This window comes from Mustela putorius, unplaced genomic scaffold (assembly GCF_011764305.1).
Source record: "Mustela putorius furo isolate JIRA1106 unplaced genomic scaffold, ASM1176430v1.1 tig00000660_pilon_pilon_pilon, whole genome shotgun sequence".
NCBI classification, from domain to species: domain Eukaryota; kingdom Metazoa; phylum Chordata; class Mammalia; order Carnivora; family Mustelidae; genus Mustela; species Mustela putorius.
This window is the reverse complement of record NW_025421437.1, coordinates 671,752-691,184: the sequence shown is the minus strand read 5'-3', so window position 1 is coordinate 691,184 and position 19,433 is coordinate 671,752. Positions and strand designations below refer to the sequence as shown.

The 19,433-nt window shown below is 36.9% G+C and overlaps 1 protein-coding gene across 1 annotated transcript in view; it reads left to right on the top strand.

Annotated features, from left to right (window-relative positions):
- Window positions 1-444: 444 nt before the first annotated feature.
- DNAAF4 (dynein axonemal assembly factor 4) overlaps window positions 445-19,433 on the top strand; it is a 56,825-nt gene continuing 37,836 nt past the window's right edge. The window contains exons 1-3 of the mRNA XM_004779221.3: window positions 445-859; window positions 1,212-1,359; window positions 5,326-5,459. Of these exons, the coding sequence (XP_004779278.1) occupies window positions 737-859; window positions 1,212-1,359; window positions 5,326-5,459 (405 nt within the window). The 5' untranslated portion in view covers window positions 445-736. The remainder of the gene's footprint in view (window positions 860-1,211; window positions 1,360-5,325; window positions 5,460-19,433) is intronic.

The following is a 19,433-nucleotide window of genomic DNA, read 5'->3' as shown; positions in this document are numbered from 1 at the left end:
TGTGGGTGTCAAATTCCTTAAATATGCAGGATGAACTACATCACCTACAAGGTCACTCCAGAGCTAAGGTCCTTTCTTCTTAAGCAATTGTAAAATGTATCCGTGTAAATCCAAGCTATCCTTGCAACCAAGCATTTGTCACTTGAGTCACAAGTCCCATTTCTTTCCAGGTCTTAAGCCATGTAGGGAACCCTACATTTGATCTTTTGGAGGCCTTAGAGTTAACAGGATTTGGAGCACTGCAATAGTAAAGGCCAAATTCCCAGATCAGGACCTCTGCACAGCCAAGAAATTTCCAAAACAGGAACACCAAATGATGTTCTGACAGCCTCCATCAGAACAAAAGGCCAGGGCTGCTAGGCGCAGGGGCGGTGCACCTGCTTTGCACAGGTCAGGACACTCTCTACCGTATTATTGTTGTTGTTCTTTTTTTTGCATCCTCAGGAGCAAAGCTCTTTTCTTAAAGGAAGACCTATTCATTCGATGATTCATTCAGGCTCCAGGGAACGGATGATAGCCACAGAAGTAGTCTTACCGCCCGCTCCAAGAAGCCCGGGCCGCCACGAGGCGGGAGTGTGTGAGGCTGTCTCAGAGGTGCGCCCGGGGCACGCTGGGAGCCGGGGCACCTTGGCCGAACTGACCCGGAAGGGCTGGTGCGTGGTAACCCCGGTTGCCGTAGCAACCGAGCCGCGCTAGTCCTAACCATCCGCATCCTCCCGTCCAGCCACCCCCCGGGATGCCGCTGCAGGTGAGCGATTACAGCTGGCAGCAGACAAAGACGGCGGTGTTTATCTCTGTGCCTCTCCGGGGCGTCTGCGCCAGAGACGCGGACGTGTTCTGCACAGAAAACTATCTGAAGGTAGGAACTCGGGTTGGGCCCGCCGAGTCCCCGGGGGTGTGGTCCCAAGCTTCTGAGAGCGCAGCTCAGTATATGCCACCCGCGCATTCTTGCAAATAAACGTCCTAAAATTTAGTTCTTTCTTTCTTTCTTTTTTTTAAGTAGAATCTCATGAGATGACACCTCATCTTTGAAAGATGTCATCAGACCAGAGATTATTTTAATCCAGGGTTTCTTCATGTGCCTTGTTAATCGGATAAATTTATAGCAGGAATTTAAGAAAAGGGATCTGGACCTCTATCACTTGTTTCTTAATGGCTGTGTCTTTATTTTGTTTAACTAAATTAACCTCTGTTTACTCCCGTCTGAATAGGTCAACTTTTCTCCATTTCTATTTGAAGTGTTTCTCTATGCACCCATAGACGATGAAAACAGCAAAGCCAAGATTGGGAATGACACTATTGTATTCACATTATATAAAAAAGAAGTGGCCATGTGGGAGACACTTTCTGTGTCAGGCGGTAAGTTTTTTTACCAAAAGATGTTCATCTGGTTGTGCTTTTTATATTTTATACCTTAAAAAAATTTTTTTTTTCCAGAACAACTGTTTCTCTTCTAGAAGAAAAAATAGGAACGTGAGCATGATTTAAATGACATAGTGCTTCAGCTGCTGCTTAAATAACATAAAGATTGAATCATTCAAAAGTTAGAGCACATTTATAATAGCTATCAAACAGATGTGAGCTTGTATTCTCAGAGGATAAGGCCTCTTGGTATGATCTTTATTGAACACTTATTTTGTATTAGACATTAACACATCTGGTAATCCTTAGAACAACCTCTTACTTAGGTTACCTCCTACCCATCCCCATTTTTTTTTTTTTTTTTTAAGGTGAGGCTACTGAGACACAGAAGTGTTGAATAATTGGCACAGGTCCCAAAACTAATGAGTGGCAGCCTGGAACTGGAGCTTTAGCAATTTGACTCTAGAGCTGTGGTTCCTAACCCTGGCTACGTATTTGAATCACCTACAAAACTTTAAAATAATACGGATATCTGAAACTCATCCTAGACCAATCAAATCAGTTTCTGTGAGTGTGAAAATCTTTCCAGGGATTATAGTGTGCAAAGCTGAGATCCTCTGTTCTCTGTACTCTTTTTTTTTTTAATAATTTTTTTTATTTTTTATAAACATATATTTTTATCCCCAGGGGTACAGGTCTGTGAATCACCAGGTTTACACACTTCACAGCACTCACCAAAGCACATACCCTCCCCAATGTCCATAATCCCACCCCCTTCTCCCAAACCCCCTCCCCCCAGCAACTCTCAGTTTATTTTGTGAGATTAAGAGTCACTTATGGTTTGTCTCCCTCCCAATCCCATCTTGTTTCATTGATTCTTCTCCTACCCACTTAAGCCCCCATGTTGCATCACCACTTCCTCATATCAGGGAGATCATATGATAGTTGTCTTTCTCCGCTTGACTTATTTCGCTAAGCATGATACGCTCTAGTTCCATCCATGTTGTCGCAAATGGCAAGATTTCATTTCTTTTGATGGCTGCATAGTATTCCATTGTGTATATATACGACATCTTCTTGATCCATTCATCTGTTGATGGACATCTACTCTGTACTCTTAATGAGTACTTTATTCTTCTGCTACAGTTGACTTTGTGGTTGAGTAATTGCCCTCTGCTGCTTTGCCTTTATTTCCTTCCTCCCTGTTCTAGTTGTCATGTATTCTAGGGCTTTATATCTACTGCCTGAAATTTCTCTTGGGCCTCTGGCATTAAGTCTTGAGTAGGAACTACTGACAATGGGGAGATTGCAGGCTTTCTTTTTCTTTTTTTAAATTTATTTTTTAGTGGGGCACCTGGGTGGCTCAGTGGGTTGGAGCCTCTGCCTTCAGCTCGGGTCATGATCCCGGGGTCCTGGGATTGAGTCCCACATCAGGCTCTCTGCTCAGCGGGGAGCCTGCTTCCTCCTCTCTCTCTACCTGCCTCTCTGTCTACCTGTGATCTCTGCCAAATAAATAAATAAAAATATTTAAAAAATTTATTTTTTAGTAATTTCTACACTTGACTTGCAGCTTGAAATCATGACCCTAGATCAAGAGTCACATACTCTTCCAACTGAGCCAGCTAGGCACCCTGCAGTCCTTTATAATAATTATTTCTTGATACCTTGCAGTGGAATTTAATTTTGTAATCCCCAAGACCAGGTAGAATTTTTCTCTAAAGTCTAGTATTCAGCTCAGAAAATACTGGCTAAGGTAGATTACTATAGTCAGGTTACCTTAGCTCTTTAGTGGGTTTCAGACTAACTGAAGAGTTTTTAAATTCTGAGATGGGGCCTGGGACTCTGTTGTGAAACACTCAGCGTGTTCTGACTTCTTACCTAAGATCAAATGTAAACACTTTAATTTATTTAAGTTCTTGTTGATGATATTAATTTTAAAGTAAGATGGTCCCAGAACCATCATCTATTTTATAATGGCTGATTTTAAAATAAACAGATTGAGAATGGTGGGACCGCAGGTGATTCTGATGACTGACCAGGCTTGAGAACCAGTGACTTAAATGTTTGTGTGTATGTGTCTGTCTCTCTCCAGGAAGTATTTTGTCTGCCGACTTTTTAGGATATAAAGGAGAATCAAGGAATGCCTAGGTGGCTCAGTTGGTTAAGCGTCTGACTTCAGCTCAGGTCATGATCTCAGGGTTCTAGGATCAAGTCCCACATTGAGCTCCTTCCTCAGCGGGAAGCCTTCTTCTCCGTCTGCCTGCTGCTCCCCCTGCTTGTGTGCTCTCTCTCTTGCTCGCTCTCTCTCTGACAAGTAAATAAATAAAAAAGAGAGAGAGAAAGAAGAATCATGTCAGAAAACCTGTTACTTTTCCCTACATGACACTTTCTTCTATGTCAAATTCTCTTCTTAACGTCCTTGGCTATCTTTTCCAGGAGTGGGAAGAGAATTTTATTTCCTAATCACGATCCTCCTCTCTATTTTTCCAATCTGCTTTCAATGCACACCTGCTTGAGTCTTCTCTTTCATGGTAATATGGTCATCCATTCCAAATTTTGACCATTTAATCCAAGGTTTAACAAATTCTTTCTGTAAAGGACCAGATAGTATTTTGAATATGAGGAGCCCTATGGTCTCAGTCACAATTACTTAGTTCTTCTGTGGTAGCACAAAAGCAGCCAATAGACAATGCATATATATGGAACCGAAATTTGAATTTTATCTAATTTTTATATGTCACAAGGTATTATTTTGATTTTTCAACTATTTAAAAATGTAAAAAGTATTCTTCACTTGTGTGCTAGAGGAAACAAGCAGCGGTTTAGATTTGGTCATAGTGTGCCAACTCTGATTTAGATTGATCAGCACAGTCTTAAAACTAGCTTATGTAATAAGTAATGAGCATTGATTTTACTTCAAAAACTCAGTTACATAGCAACTCAGTGAAATTATTTCTTTAACAATTTTGTTTCTCACATGAAGTGTGTGCAACTCCAGTCTATATGCCAAGTCTTCCTCATTTTTCAGAACATAATAGGTTAGTTTTCTTCTGAAGTTTTTTCTTGGTGTACTCTTCATTATTTTTCAATGTGAAAGTAGGTTCTTTTAGCTACCTTTATCCTTGAATCTGGTCCAGTTGTCTGTCACTGTTATTAAACAGGAGGAGGGTTGGGAGAAGTCTCAGACTTAATTCCAGTCCAAAGGCCTAGTTAAGATCTTGAATTAGTAAAAATTCCATGCTTCTTTTTTCCTTTTCCTTTTTAAGGCAATTTCTTTGAATATTAAAATTCCAGACTTTTTTTTAAACTGTTAACTGAAATTTAGCATTCTCTTCCATCATGAATGTAGGCAACAAACAACAGCTGTGTCAACAAGTATCACGAAGACATTTATATTATGAAGTACATTTATGTTTTATACTCACTACTTTGAAATTGTAGTATTTATTACGCCATCACAAAACAAATCTCATCTTCTCTTCTAGGAGACCTCATAGTGATGATTTATTGTGATTAGGTTTCTAAGCAAATACCCTTGGTTTCCTGAAAGAGAGGGAAAAGGATAAATGTGTACTCTTTCCCTCCACCCTGTCCCATCTCCCTCTCTGTACCTCTTCCCCCCTCCCCCTTCCACCTCTCCCTTTTATGTCCCTCTCCTTGTCCTCAGTGTTTCCTCTCTCACTCTGATTCACCCTTCCTCTTGTTCCCACTTCCTCTCATTCATATTTTCTTTCTCTCTCCTTCTCTACCTCTGTGGTAAATAATCGCTGTTACAGTTGCCTGCTTACCTTTTAATGTTAGCTTCTTGGCCAGTTTAATATTGAAAAATGCTTTCATTTCTCCATGTGAAGTTGTCCTCCCCCGCCCCCCACCCACATTGCATCCTGGATCAGGGTGTTAAGCAGTTTTCTCCTAAGTAAAACACTCATCATAATCCTAATTTAGTGATATTTCTTGTTTTAGTTGACAAAGAGATGATGCAAAGAATAAGGGAGAAATCTATTTTACAAGCACAAGAAAGAGCAAAAGAAGCTACAGAAGCAAAAGCAGCAGCAAGGCGAGAAGATCAAAAATATGCACTAAATGTTATGATGAAGGTAAGTTGCAGATTGATGGGAAAGTCCTCTCATTAAAGATGTGATAGTAAACGCTGTGAGGATAATTTATTCCAATCACTGTACTTCCTCACTTCTTTATTTATACTTTGGTTGTAGGACCTACTATGTTATAGAGGCTCTCTATTACTTCCATGTGTTCCTAAAAATCTATATGAAAGTGGAGGGTATAAAAGTTAGATAATAGATTTACTTGTCTCAGGGAGAATGTTCTATTTCCAGGGGAGTAAAAAAAAATTATAATTTTCTATGGTAAAAGTGTTTTACTTCTTTTTCAATCTTGGAAAACATGGATATGACTATTTAAAACAGTAAGAGCCTAGATTGAACACTGAACACTGACATATTAATATCTTTTTAACTGTTGAGGCTTCCAAGTTAAAACTTTTTAAAAAGAAGGTTGATTTATTTATTTAGAGAGCAAAAGCACATAAGCCGGGAGAGGAGTTGAAGGAGAGGGAGAGAATCCCAAGCAGACTCTGACTCCCAGCTGATAGTGGAGCCTGATGCTAGACTCAGTCTCACTACCCAGAGATTATGACCTGAACGGCAATCAAGATTCGGACACTTAACTGACTGAGCCACTCTGGTTCCCCTCAAGTTAAAGCTTTAACTAGCAATATATTTTTTGAGATATAATTCACATACCATATAATTCACCCATGTAAAGCTTACAATTCATTAGTTGATAATATTTAGAGAAGTGTGACCATCAGCACAATCAATTTTAGGACATTTTCATTACCCCAAAAGAAACCCTGTGCCTGTTAAGAGTCACTCCCCATTTCTCCCACTCACTCCAGTCCCAGGCAACCACTAATCTGCTTTCTGTCTTTATAAATTTATCTATTCTGTTTTTTACAAGTTAAAAGTTTTTATTTATTTTCTTGCTACTGAGTTATATGAGTTCTTCTATATTTTGCATATTGGAGAATGAGTTACAGGTAACTGAGGAGTAAATGGAGAAATTACAGACAGTTTGTCCATGATTACAAGACAGATAAGTCCATGACAGAATATGGCCCAGTGAGGGAATATTTATTGGTTGGAAATAAAATCTTAATATCTTGAAAATCTTTCTAAAGGTAATGGGAACTCTTTAGGGATTTTTCAGCAAGAATATCAAATTAATTGGGTTTGTATGTTGGAAAAGCTCATTTTGGCTAATGAGTATGGAGTGGTCGCAGGGTGGAAGCAGAGCTTTTGTATTTTTAAGATGGAAGAACCTGAGCATATTTATATGTTGAAGAAGAAAGCTAGTAAAGAGGGAGAAGTTGATAACACAACCAAAGGAGGGGATTGATGATGATGATGGAACAAGTGGGATGAAGGTTGGAACAGGTGAAAAAATTAGTCTTAGCTAAGAGCAGGATATTTTATCTTTGGACGCTAGAGGGCAGGAATAAGGAATAACAGGATTAGGAAAATTCTTAAGGACACAGACAGTTAAAAGAATCCTTTGTTTTCAGGGTGAAGGAGGCAAGAGGGAAAGAGATTGAGGTGGAGGTATGGGTTTTGAGGTGATTAATGAAAGTTTGGAATACTGATGCCAAACTGATCTTCTGACGCATGCTCTCTTTGTCTGACAGTTTTGACTGCTATTGCTTGCTTTGTCTGTCGTCTTTACTATTTTGTATTGTAGATTGCCCTCTTTTCTTTTGAGTTTTGATTTTGCTTTGTTTTCTTCTTCAGAGGAAGTACTATTACACTTTTGCGCTCTGAACTTTTAACCTAGGTAGATGAAATTTGAAGTGCTTTCTTCTGTCATTTTCATAAAGTTGAAGCCAGAAATCTCAAACTGTGAAACCACTTTGTATAATCATGCAGATGAGGTATGAGTTGCTTTCTGAAATTGTCTAGGTTATACTATAGGGTCTTAAAAAGTTCTTATCAGTGAACCGGATGCCCTTTTTATTAGAAGTACGTACAATGTGCAAAAACCACAAGGAACTGCTTGGCTTTTTTTAAAAATTCTACTTTTTAATAGTAATGTTCATGTTCCTAGCATTTTTTATATGCCCAGCCCCTCCTTTTTCTGCATTTTCTTCCCTTCCAAAGCACATCAGCACTATTGACCCTATTTACTTTCTCATCATCCTGCTTCTTGCTATTGCATGTTTAACATTTTCCCTATAAACCACTCTTAGGGCTCTGTGTTTTGGTATCTCCTGTTCTAATTCCTTTGACCTATTCTTTATATGTGAAATCTTCATTCTCTTACCTTATTTGTTATTAACAGTTATTACCTTCATAAGACACCTAATTGTTGTTAGTGTACTCAGTCTTTGTATCACTATTCCTTTTGAATTTTATTTTTTACCTTTATTATCTCTGATATTTCTTATTGAGAAGTTTTACAGATCAAATACTTTTTTTTTGTTTGTTTTTCCTTCAAAGTGCTGCCATGGTGGCTTTTATTTTACTTTTAAGTATTTAATTACTTTTATATTATATTACTTTTAAGTATTTTACTTTTTAGTTTTATTGAGGTATAATTGACAAAAATATATATTTAAAATGTACAATCTGAACAGTTGATATACATATATTTTGTGAAAGGAATCCCATAGATAAGTTGATTAATACATATATCACGAAGGGAGGGAAAACTAAATGGGAAAAAATTTGAGAGGGACACAAACCATGAGAGACTCTGGACTCCAAGAAACAAACTGAGTGTTACAGAAAGGTGGAGAGTAGGGGGTTGGGGTAATTGGGCGATGGTATTATAGAGAGCACATGTTGTGATGAGCACTGGGTGTTATAGGCAACTAATGAATTGTTGATGCTAAATCAAAAACTGATGATGTACTATATGCTGGCTAACTGAACATAATAAAAAATACATGTTCGATGGAATTAAAAAATACATATATCACTTCATATAGTTATGCTTACATTTGATCTTAGTGCTTACTTACAGCTAGAAATTTATACCGTTACAGCTTCTCCCCATTTCCCCTGCCCTGGAGCCCCTGACCTCCACCATTCTGCTCTGTTTCCATGAATTCAACTTGAAAGAAAAATTCTATGTGTAAACGATATCATGTTATATTTCATATAAATTATGCATATGTTATATATAGTATATACATAATATATGTGTATGTGTATGTATATAATGAGCATAATGTTCAGGAGAAGAGGTTGGTATATGCTGATATGCCAGGGACGCCGGCCACACCTCGGCCCTGCCTTCCGGCACTCCTCCCAGTGCCACAGTGATTCAGCATTAAGTGCCAGTTATATGCTGGGAAACAGGGTCCAGGAGCTGTGAGTGTTCATCCTACACCCTTGACTGGGGCTGTGTACACAAACCCCATACCTGTGCACACTCTTCCAGGAGAGTGCTGGGGTGTCCCTTCCACCTCCCTGTTTATCCCCACCCAGCCGTGTCCCTCTCAGACCCTCCACCCCAGACCACCCTTTGACTATTGCTTCCTCAAGGCTGTACCTAGAAGATTATTCTTCTCTTTTAAGGAAAACCACTTTTGTTGCTTTTTAACTTCTGAGATGTCTTGTAGAGCACAAACAAATGAAATAAAACCTACTTTCCTCCCTGGGGTGGTCTGGATCCAACACACACTCCTATGGTGATGTCCTGGACTCTGAGCACGAGGAGGGTCTCCCTGTAGAGCCCTTAAGGGTCTCAGAACAGAGCCCAGCTTCTGGCTCAAAACTTGGAGAGTGAGTCCCAAACTCCGGGCATTCGTGTACCACCTCCACAATTCTTGTTGTAACTGAGGACCTCCTGTTCTCTTCTCCTTTAATATTTTCTTTGATCAACATATTTTTTTATTTTACTTACTTCAAACTTTAGTCTTATGTTAAACAACATATCCTGCCATCAATCTTATGTGCTAGTTATGTTTTTTCCTATTACACATGAAAATAAATGGATACCTATTTTTTTAAAATGTGTGTGTAATGTGTATGTGTATGTATATACACACTGCATATCACATTTTCTTTATTCACCCACCAGTGCACACTTAAGATTGTTTCTAAGGGGTGCCTGGGTGACTCAGTCAGTTAAGCATCTGATTTCAGCTCAGGTCTTGATCTTGGGGTCCTGGGATAGAGCACCATGTTAGGCTCTCTGCTCAGCAGGGAGTCTGCTTCTCCCTCTACCTCTGTCCTCTTCCCCTTCTCAAATAAATAAATAAAATCTTTTTTAAAATGATTATTTCTATATTTTGGCTATTATGGATAATACTGCAGTGAACGTGGCATGGTATGTAGACACCTTTTGGAGATAGTGATTTTGTTTACTTTAAATATGTTTGTCTATTAGTCTTTTATAGATCTTCTTTGGAAAAATGACTAGTCAGAACCTTAAAGTTCTTATTTATTTTCTTCTGAGTTATAGGAGTTTTTCTGTATTTTGCATATTAACCCCTTATTGGTTATATGGTTTGCAGATATTTCTCCCATTCAGCACATTACCTTTTCATATTGTTGATGTTATCTTTTTCTGTACAGAAGCTCAGAAGATATAGTCTCGCCTCATTTTTGCTTTTGTTGCCTTTGCTTTTAGTCTCAAATCTAAAAAGTCATTGCCAAACCAATGTCAAGGAGATTACCACGTATGTTTTCTTCTAGGAGTTTTAGGTTTCAGTTTTTATATTCAACCCTTTAATCCATTTTGTGTTGATTTTTTCGTATGGTCAAGGTGGGGGATCCAGTTTTGTTCTTTTGTATCTGAATATTGATTTTTTTCTATTCTTTTTTTTTTTAATGAATAGACTATCCTTTCATCATTGTACGTTCTTAGAACTTTTGTCAAAAATTAATTGATCATACACGTATAGGTTTATTTCTGGGCTCTCTGTTCTGTTCCATTGATCTGAATATCTGTTTTTTTTATGGCAATACCATACTGTTTTGATTATTATAGCTTTGTATAGTTTGAAATCAGAAAGTATAATACCTCCAGCTTCTTGCTTAAGATCGCTTTAACTAGTCAGAATCTTTTTTGTTTCCATATAAATTTTAGGATTTTTTTCCTATTTCTGTGAAAAAAGCCATTGAAATTTTGATAGGGGTTGCATTGACTCTCCAGATCACTTTGTGTAGTGTGGATATTTTAACAATATTAATTCTTCCAACCCATGAACATGTAATATCTTTCCATTTATTTGTTCTTTTTCATTTCTTTCAGCAATATTTTGTAGTTTTCAGTGTACAAATCTTTAATTCCTTTGGTTAAATTTGTTCCTAAGTATTTTATTCTTTTTAATGCTATTGTAAATTGAATTTTCTTCTGAACTTCTCTTTCTGATAATTTGTTGTTAGTGTAGAAATGCAACTAATTTCTTTATATTGATTTTATATCCTGAGACTTTACAGTGTTATTTTCATAACTGAAAAAATGAATAGAAAATGAATGGGTAGCATGGACATTTTCACAATATTTATTCTTCCAATCCAGGAGCATGGAACATTTTTCCATTTCTTTGTGTCTTCCTCAATTTCTTTCATGAGTACTTTATAGTTTTCTGAGTATAGATTCTGTGTCTCTTTGGTTAGGTTTATTCCTAGGTATCTTATGGTTTTGGGTGCAATTGTAAATGGGATTGACTCCTTAATTTCCCTTTCTTCTGTCTTGCTGTTGGTGTAGAGAAATGCAACTGATTTCTGTGCATTGATTTTATATCCTGACACTTTACTGAATTCCTGTATAAGTTCTAGCAGTTTTGGAGTGGAGTCTTTTGGGTTTTCCACATATAGTATCATATCATCTGCGAAGAGTGATAATTTGACTTCTTCTTTGCCGATTTGGATGCCTTTAATTTCCTTTTGTTGTCTGATTGCTGAGGCTAGGACCTCTAGTACTATGTTGAATAGCAGTGGTGATAATGGACATCCCTGCCGTGTTCCTGACCTTAGCAGAAAAGCTTTCAGTTTTTCTCCATTGAGAATGATATTTGCGGTGGGTTTTTCATAGATGGCTTTGATGATACTGAGGTATGTGCCCTCTATCCCTACACTTTGAAGAGTTTTGATCAGGAAGGGATGCTGTACTTTGTCAAATGCTTTTTCAGCATCTATTGAGAGTATCATATGGTTCTTGTTCTTTCTTTTATTGATGTGTTGTATCACATTGACTGATTTGCGGATGTTGAACCAACCTTGCAGCCCTGGAATAAATCCCACTTGGTCGTGGTGAATAATCTTTTTAATGTACTGTTGAATCCTATTGGCTAGTATTTTGTTGAGTATTTTCGCATCTGTGTAAAGCAATCTACACATTTAATGCAATTCCGATCAAAGTACCATCCATCTTTTTCAAAGAAATGGAACAAATAATTCTAAAATTTATATGGAACCAGAAAAGACCTCGAATAGCTAAAGGGATATTGAAAAAGAAAGCCAACGTTGGTGGCATCATAATTCCGGACTTCAAGCTCTATTACAAAGCTGTCATAATCAAGACAGCATGGTACTGGCACAAAAACAGACCCATAGATCAATGGAACAGAATAGAGAGCCCAGAAATAGACTCTCAACTCTATGGTCAACTAATCTTCGACAAAGCAGGAAAGAATGTCCAATGGAAAAAAGACAGCCTCTTCAATAAGTGGTGCTGGGAAAATTGGACAGCCACATGCAGAAAAAATGAAATTGGACCATTTCCTTACACCACACACGAAAATAGACTCAAAATGGATGAAGGACCTCAATGTGAGAAAGGAATCCATTAAAATCCTTGAGGAGAACATAGGCAGCAACCTCTTCGACCTCAGCCGCAGCAACATCTTCCTAGGAACAACGCAAAAGGCAAGGGAAGCAAGGGCAAAAATGAACTATTGGGATTTCATCAAGATCAAAAGCTTTTTCACAGCAAAGGAAACAGTTAACAAAATCAAAAGACCACTGACAGAATGGGAGAAGATATTTGCAAACGACATATCAGATAAAGGACTAGTGTCCAGAATCTATAAAGAACTTAGCAAACTCAACACCCAAAGAACAAATAATCCAATCAAGAAATGGGCAGAGGACATGAACAGACATTTCTGCAAAGAAGACATCCAGATGGCCAACAGACACATGAAAAAGTGCTCCATATCACTCGGCATCAGGGAAATACAAATCAAACCCACAATGAGATATCACCTCACACCAGTCAGAATGGCTAAAATCAACAAGTCAGGAAATGACAGATGCTGGCGAGGATGCGGAGAAAGGGGAACCCTCCTACACTGTTGGTGGGAATGCAAGCTGGTGCAACCTCTCTGGAAAACAGCATGGAGATTCCTCAAAATGTTGAAAATAGAACTGCCCTATGACCCAGCAATTGCACTATTGGGTATTTACCCTAAAGATACAAACGTAGTGATCCAAAGGGGCACGTGTACTCGAATGTTTATAGCAGCAATGTCCACAATAGCCAAACTATGGAAAGAACCTAGATGTCCATCAACAGATGAATGGATCAAGAAGATGTCGTATATATACACAATGGAATACTATGCAGCCATCAAAAGAAATGAAATCTTGCCATTTGCGACAACATGGACGGAACTAGAGCGTATCATGCTTAGCGAAATAAGTCAAGCGGAGAAAGACAACTATCATATGATCTCCTTGATATGAGGAAGTGGTGATGCAACATGGGGGGTTAAGTGGGTACGAGAAGAATAAATGAAAGAAGATGGGATTGGGAGGGAGACAAACCATAAGTGACTCTTAATCTCACAAAACAAACTGAGGGTTGCTGGGGGGAGGGGGTTTGGGAGAAAGGGGTGGTATTATGGACATTGGGGAGGGTATGTGTTTTGGTGAGTGCTGTGAAGTGTGTAAACCTGGTGATTCACAGACCTGTACCCCTGGGGATAAAAATATATGTTTATAAAAAATAAAAAATTATATTAAAAAAACTATAATTGCATACAATAAAAAAAATAATAACCACACTTCAAAAAAAAATGAATGGGTGATAAAAATTACTAGTAATTTTTTTGTATATTCTGTGTTCTCCCAATAATAAACACATATTTTTTCATAATAAAGAAACTTTTTTAAAAAGAGGGCAATACTTACCTTCTTATGGTTATTTTTCCTAACTTTTTTTAAAAGGATTTATTTATTTATTTATTTGCGAGAGAGAGAGAGAGAGAGAGAGAGAGCGCGCACAAGGGAGCGCATGTGCATGTGTGTGTGCACATGTGAACAGGGAGGGGCAAGGGAGAGGGAGAGAGAATCTTAAGCAGACTCTGATCTCATGAGCCTGAGATCATGACCTGAGCTGAAACCAAGAGTCAGATACTTAACTGACTGTGTCCCCAGGCACCCCATTTTTCCTACTTTAATTTCTTTTTGCTCTAACAGGAATGTACTGATTTTCTGTGTGAATCTCACAAATTTCTAAGCATATGAGAAATTAACTTTAGCTATTAATGTTGTAACATCAGAAAAGGCAGTAATCTCTGACAGTGCCTTTCTTATATATTCATTTTGTCAAGAATGCTGACCTACCTCCTTTTTGTGTAAGTATATTCCAGATTCACAGCATTTGTGTAGAAGTAAACTTTCAGCAATCCTGTGTATGTCCAATTTTTTTTCTTTATTTCAAACTTTTTCATCTTCTGTAGAGATGTGGTTAAAATTCATTCATTCATTCATTCTACCCATTAGGGTATCTGTTAACTTTGGAAAGAACAGAGTGTGGAAGAAGAGAAAAATTGAAAGAACCAAAGTTGTTGAATGGTTCTTGTCTTCTCAACATCAAAAGCTTTTGAGATGGAAGTAGCAGAATGCAATTAAGCACCTCTAAAAAGGAAATTGTTTGCAAACATCAGTTATCAGAGATGAATAAAATTATTACTGAGCAGCAAGGATAAGATGAAGATTAGGGTACAAAAGTATATTAACTCATTTTCATTGGCCCAAACCTGGTTTGAGAAACCTTCTCTTCTTCAATTCTGTCAGTTTTGATCTTTGAGGGTTTTTTGTTGTTGTTGTTGTTGTTGTTGTTGTTGTTTTGTTTGTTTGTTTGTTTTTTAAAGTACTCTCCACACCCAGGATGGGGCTCTGACATACAACCTGGAGATCAGGAGTCACATGCTCTACTGACAGCCAGAGAGGCACACTTGTTCTTTGAATTTGAAGGCTATTCAAACAGGAACTTTGTAACATGTGTAATATTAAATGTGTTGATACAGTTTCTGTGTATAGTAAATTTTGGTACATGCTTAAGAAAAATTTCTCCATCAGTAAGCTGAAACTGAATCTTTAAAAGATACCAAACAAATCATGATACGGTTATGAAGTCATATAGTGTAAAAACAGAATTTTCTACCACCTAATAACTTCTGTTGAAGGAGAGAGAGAGAACTAATTAGTGTAAAAAGAGTTTGCTTTTATCCTTGGCTACATGTATAGCTTCCAAATTACTTACAAATTCTTGTGCTTTTTATAGTTAAGTTTGGATATCAATGTAATGAAGTAAACTGAAAGGGAGAATAACCTATGTCCTAATTTGTTGGAAAGCTGAACAAGTTCCTGTCAGTAATTCATGAGTTTTATTTTTGGTTTGTGAATTAATTAGCTATTGGTTCTCCTTATAGCTCTTACTGATTTCTTTGGGCCCTTTCACCTATTTTGAAAATCTGCCAAAAGGAAGAGAAGTGTCTTAGTTGGCTCAAACTATCAAAACAAAAAACAACAGATTGCATGGCTTTAAATGACAGAAATTTATTTCCTTATAGTTCTGGTGGCTGGGAAGGCCAAGCTCTAGGTGTGGGTCAGTTTGGTTTCAGATGAAGACTCTCTTCCAGACTTACAGATGACTGCCTACGCATTATATTCTCACATGGTGGAGAGAGAGAGAGAGAAAGAAAGCTCTCTGGTATCTGTTCTTATAAGGACACTGATTATGTTTTATTAGGATCCCACCCTTATGGTCTTATTTAACCTTAAGTACCTCCTTGTAGGTCTTATCTCCAAATATTGTCACATTTGAGGGTTAGAATTTCAACATATGGATTTGGGGACCATGGATTTAGTTCACAGAAGAGAACTACATTTTAGCTTGGGCTGTAACAGATGTCTATCTTTCTAAACACCAGATTCCCATTTCCATAGAACATAACTAAATAATTTCAGAAGTTTATAACTTTCAAGAAAAAATTTAAAACTATATTTATTAAACTTTAGACTGAATTTTAATTTTCTTTCTTAAAGGAATTCATTATTAGAATAATATATAGCTACATGTGGGAGGTAATACTTAAAGATACTTTTGCCTGGGACACCTGGGTGGCTCAGGCATTTGACTCTTGATTTTGGCTCAGGTCCTTATCTCACAGTTGTGGGCTAACCTGCAGTTGGACTCTGCACTCAGTGGTGAGTCTGCTGGAGATTCTCTCTCCCTCTGCCCCTCCTTTCCCTAGAATAAATAAACCTTTAAAAAAAGAGATATTCTTACCTGGAATTTTTGCATATTGTCTACTTTTTCCATTAGAATTCTTACCATACCATGGAATTTGTTTTAAATTCCATGTCTGATTACTCTTACATTTGTGTTATATCTGAGTCTGGTTCTGTTGGTTATTGTCTCTTTATGTTTGTGTTTTTCTTGCCTTTTGGCATGTCTTGCAATTTTTGATTGAAAGCTAGACATGTATCAGGTAGCAGAAACTGAGGTTATTAGACTGTTAGGGTGTTGATTTATTTTAATAGGGCTGCTGTGTTTTTTTTTTTTTAAGATTTTTAAAAATTTATTTATTTGACAGAGAGAGATCACTAGTAGACAGAGAGGCAGTCAGAGAGGGAGGAAGGGAAGCAAGCTCCCCACTGAGCAGGGAGCCCAATGCGGGGCTCGATCCCAGGACCCTGAGATCATGACCCAAGCCAAGGGCAGTGGCCCAACCCACTGAGCCACTCAGGTGTCCCAAGGGCTGCTGTGTTTAATGTTAGCTGTAGCTGTAGGTATCAGAGGCTTTAAAGGTCTCTAGTGTCTGATATATTTTTTTAAACTCCACCTTTGACTCTGGGCTTCTCCATTTATGCATCTTCTGAAAGAGTCTTTTTGCCTGTCAAAGCTGAAACTAGAGCTCTTTTATTACACACACACACACACACACACACACACACACACAAACAAACACACATATATGTTGTTGTAAAACTTTTTAATGGTTGCTAGGTGTACTTTTAACTCATAAGAATCTACTTCAAGTAAACACTGACTCAATTCCAATAAAATATAGCAGCTTTCCTCTAATACAAGTCTGTTATCTTCCTCTATCTTTGGGTTGCTTTGCCATTCATGTGTATGTATTTGTTATAACTCAACAATGTATGTTATAATTCTACTATAAAAATTGTCACTTTTTAAAAATCATAAGTTTTTAAAGAAACCAAGAGATTAAAGGCAAGGTCTTTTTTTTAAATTAAACAATATAATATAATGTCAGCAGTCCTTTTCATGATTTGTTTTATAACTGGAAATTTGTACCTTTTGACTCCTTTTAACCCATTTTACCCAACCCAGCAACCCATCATTGGCAACCACTTTGATCATGGTATCTATGAGCTTAGGGTTTTTTTGTTTGCTTTAGATTCCACATATAAGTGAGATCACATTGTATTTGTCTTTCACTGTTTTGTTTCACTTAGTGTAATGCCCTCATGGTCCAACCATGTTGTTGTAAATAACAAGATTTCATTCTTTTTTGTGCTGAACAATATCCTAGTGTGTGTGTGTGTATCTATATATATAGATATATATACAAATTTTCTTTATTTGTTCATCCATCAGTAGACACTTAGATTGTTTCCATGTTTTGGTTATTGTAAATATTTCTGCAGTAAATCTGGGACAGTGCATGTATCTTTTTAAATAAGTGTTTTTGTTTTCTTTGGAGGTAGAGTTACTGGGTCATGTGGTAGTTTTATTGTTAATTTTTTGAGGAAGTTCCATATGATTTTTCCATAGTGGTTGCACCAGTTTACACTCCCCCTAACAATGTACAAGGACTCCCTTTTCTCCATATCTTCATCAACACCTGTTATTTCTTTTCTTTTTGATACTAGCCATTCTAAAAGGTGTACAGTAATTTTTCACTGTGGTTTTTATTTGCATTTCCCTGGTAATTAGGGATGTTGAGCATCTTTTCATGTACCTGTTGGCCTCCTGTATGTCTTCTTTGGTAAAGTGTCTATTTGGATCCTCTGTTCATTTTTTAATTGTATGGTTTGTATTTTTGGTGTTGAGTTGCATGAATTCTTTATATATTTTAGATATTAGCCCCTTATCAGATATTTTAATTTGCAAATGTTTTCTTTCATTCAGTAGCTTTTCTTTTTTTTTTTTAATTTTTATTTATTTATTTTTCAGTATAACAGTATTCATTGTTTTTGCACCACACCCAGTGCTCCATGCAATCCATACCCTCTCCAATACTCACCACCTGGTTCCCCCAACTTCCCACCATCCGCCCCTTCAAAACCCTCAGATTGTTTTTCAGAGTCCATAGTCTCTCATGGTTCACCTCCCCTTCCAATTCAGTAGCTTTTTATTTCGTGGATGGTTTCCATTGCTATGCAGAAACTTCTTAGATTGATGTAATCTCACTTTTTATTTTTGCTTTTCTTGCCTTTGTTTTTGGTGTCAAATCCAAAAAATCATCACAAAGACCAATTATCAAGAAATTTACTGCCTATGTTTTCTTCTAGGAATTTTACGGTTTTAGATCCTACATTCAAGTTTTTTAATCCATTTTGAGTTAAATTTTGTGTATGTTGTAAGACAGTAGTCTTTATTCTTTTGCATGAGGATATATTTTCCTCCCAGTATCATTTTTGAAGAGACTGTCCTTTCCCCACTATATATTTTTGGTTCCTTTGTCATAAATTAATTGGCATATATACATCAGTTTATCTCTGGGCTCTCTAATTCTATCATTGATCTGTGTGTCAGTTTTTATGCTGATACCATACTTTCAAGTTTTAGTTACTATATAGCTTTATAATATAGTTTGAATCTGGGACTTGATGCCTCTAGCTTTGTTCTTTCTCAAGACTGTTTTGGTTATTCAGAGTCTTATGTGGTTCCATGAATATTTATGATTTTTTTCAATTTCTGTGAAAAATGCGATTGGAATTTCATAGAGATTTCATTGAATCAATTTCATAGATTATAGTGTGGTATGGACACTTTAACACTATTAATTCTTTTAACTTATGAGCATGGAATATTACACTTATTTGTGCCTTCTCCAGTTTCTTTCATTAATGTCTTGTGGTTTGCAGTGTACACGTCTTTTACCTCCTTGGTTAAATTTAATTTTAGGTATTTTATTCTTTTGATATAATTGTAAATGGGATTGCTTTCTTACTTTCTCTTTCTGGTAGCTCATTATTAGTGTACAGATATGCAACAGATTTTTGTAGATTGATTTTGTATCCTGCAACTTTACTGAATTTGTTTATTCTAACAGTTTTTTTTGGTAGAGTCTGTAGGGTTTTCTATATATAATATCATGTCTGCTGCAAATAGTGACTGTTTTACTTCTTCCTTTCTGATTTGGATGCCTTTTATTTCTTGCTCTGACTAGGGACTTCTAATGCTCTGTTGAACATAAGTGGTGAAAGTATGCTTCCTTGTCTCATTCCTGATCTTAGGGGAAAAGCTTTCAGCTTTTTGCCATTGAGTATGATGTTAGCTGTGAGTTTATCATGTATGTTGTTTCTTATGCTGAGGTATGTTACCTCTGTACCCACTTAGAGAGTTTTTATCATAAGTTGATGTTGATTTGTATTGTCTTTTATTTTTAAATTGTGGTATAATATATGTATAACATAAAACCCATTATTTAAATCGTTAATTGTACAGTTCAATGATTTTAAATACATTAATGTTGGGCTACTATTATCACCATCCATCACCAGAACTTTGTTTATCTTACAAAACTAAAACACTGTGCCCATTAAATAATAATAACTTCT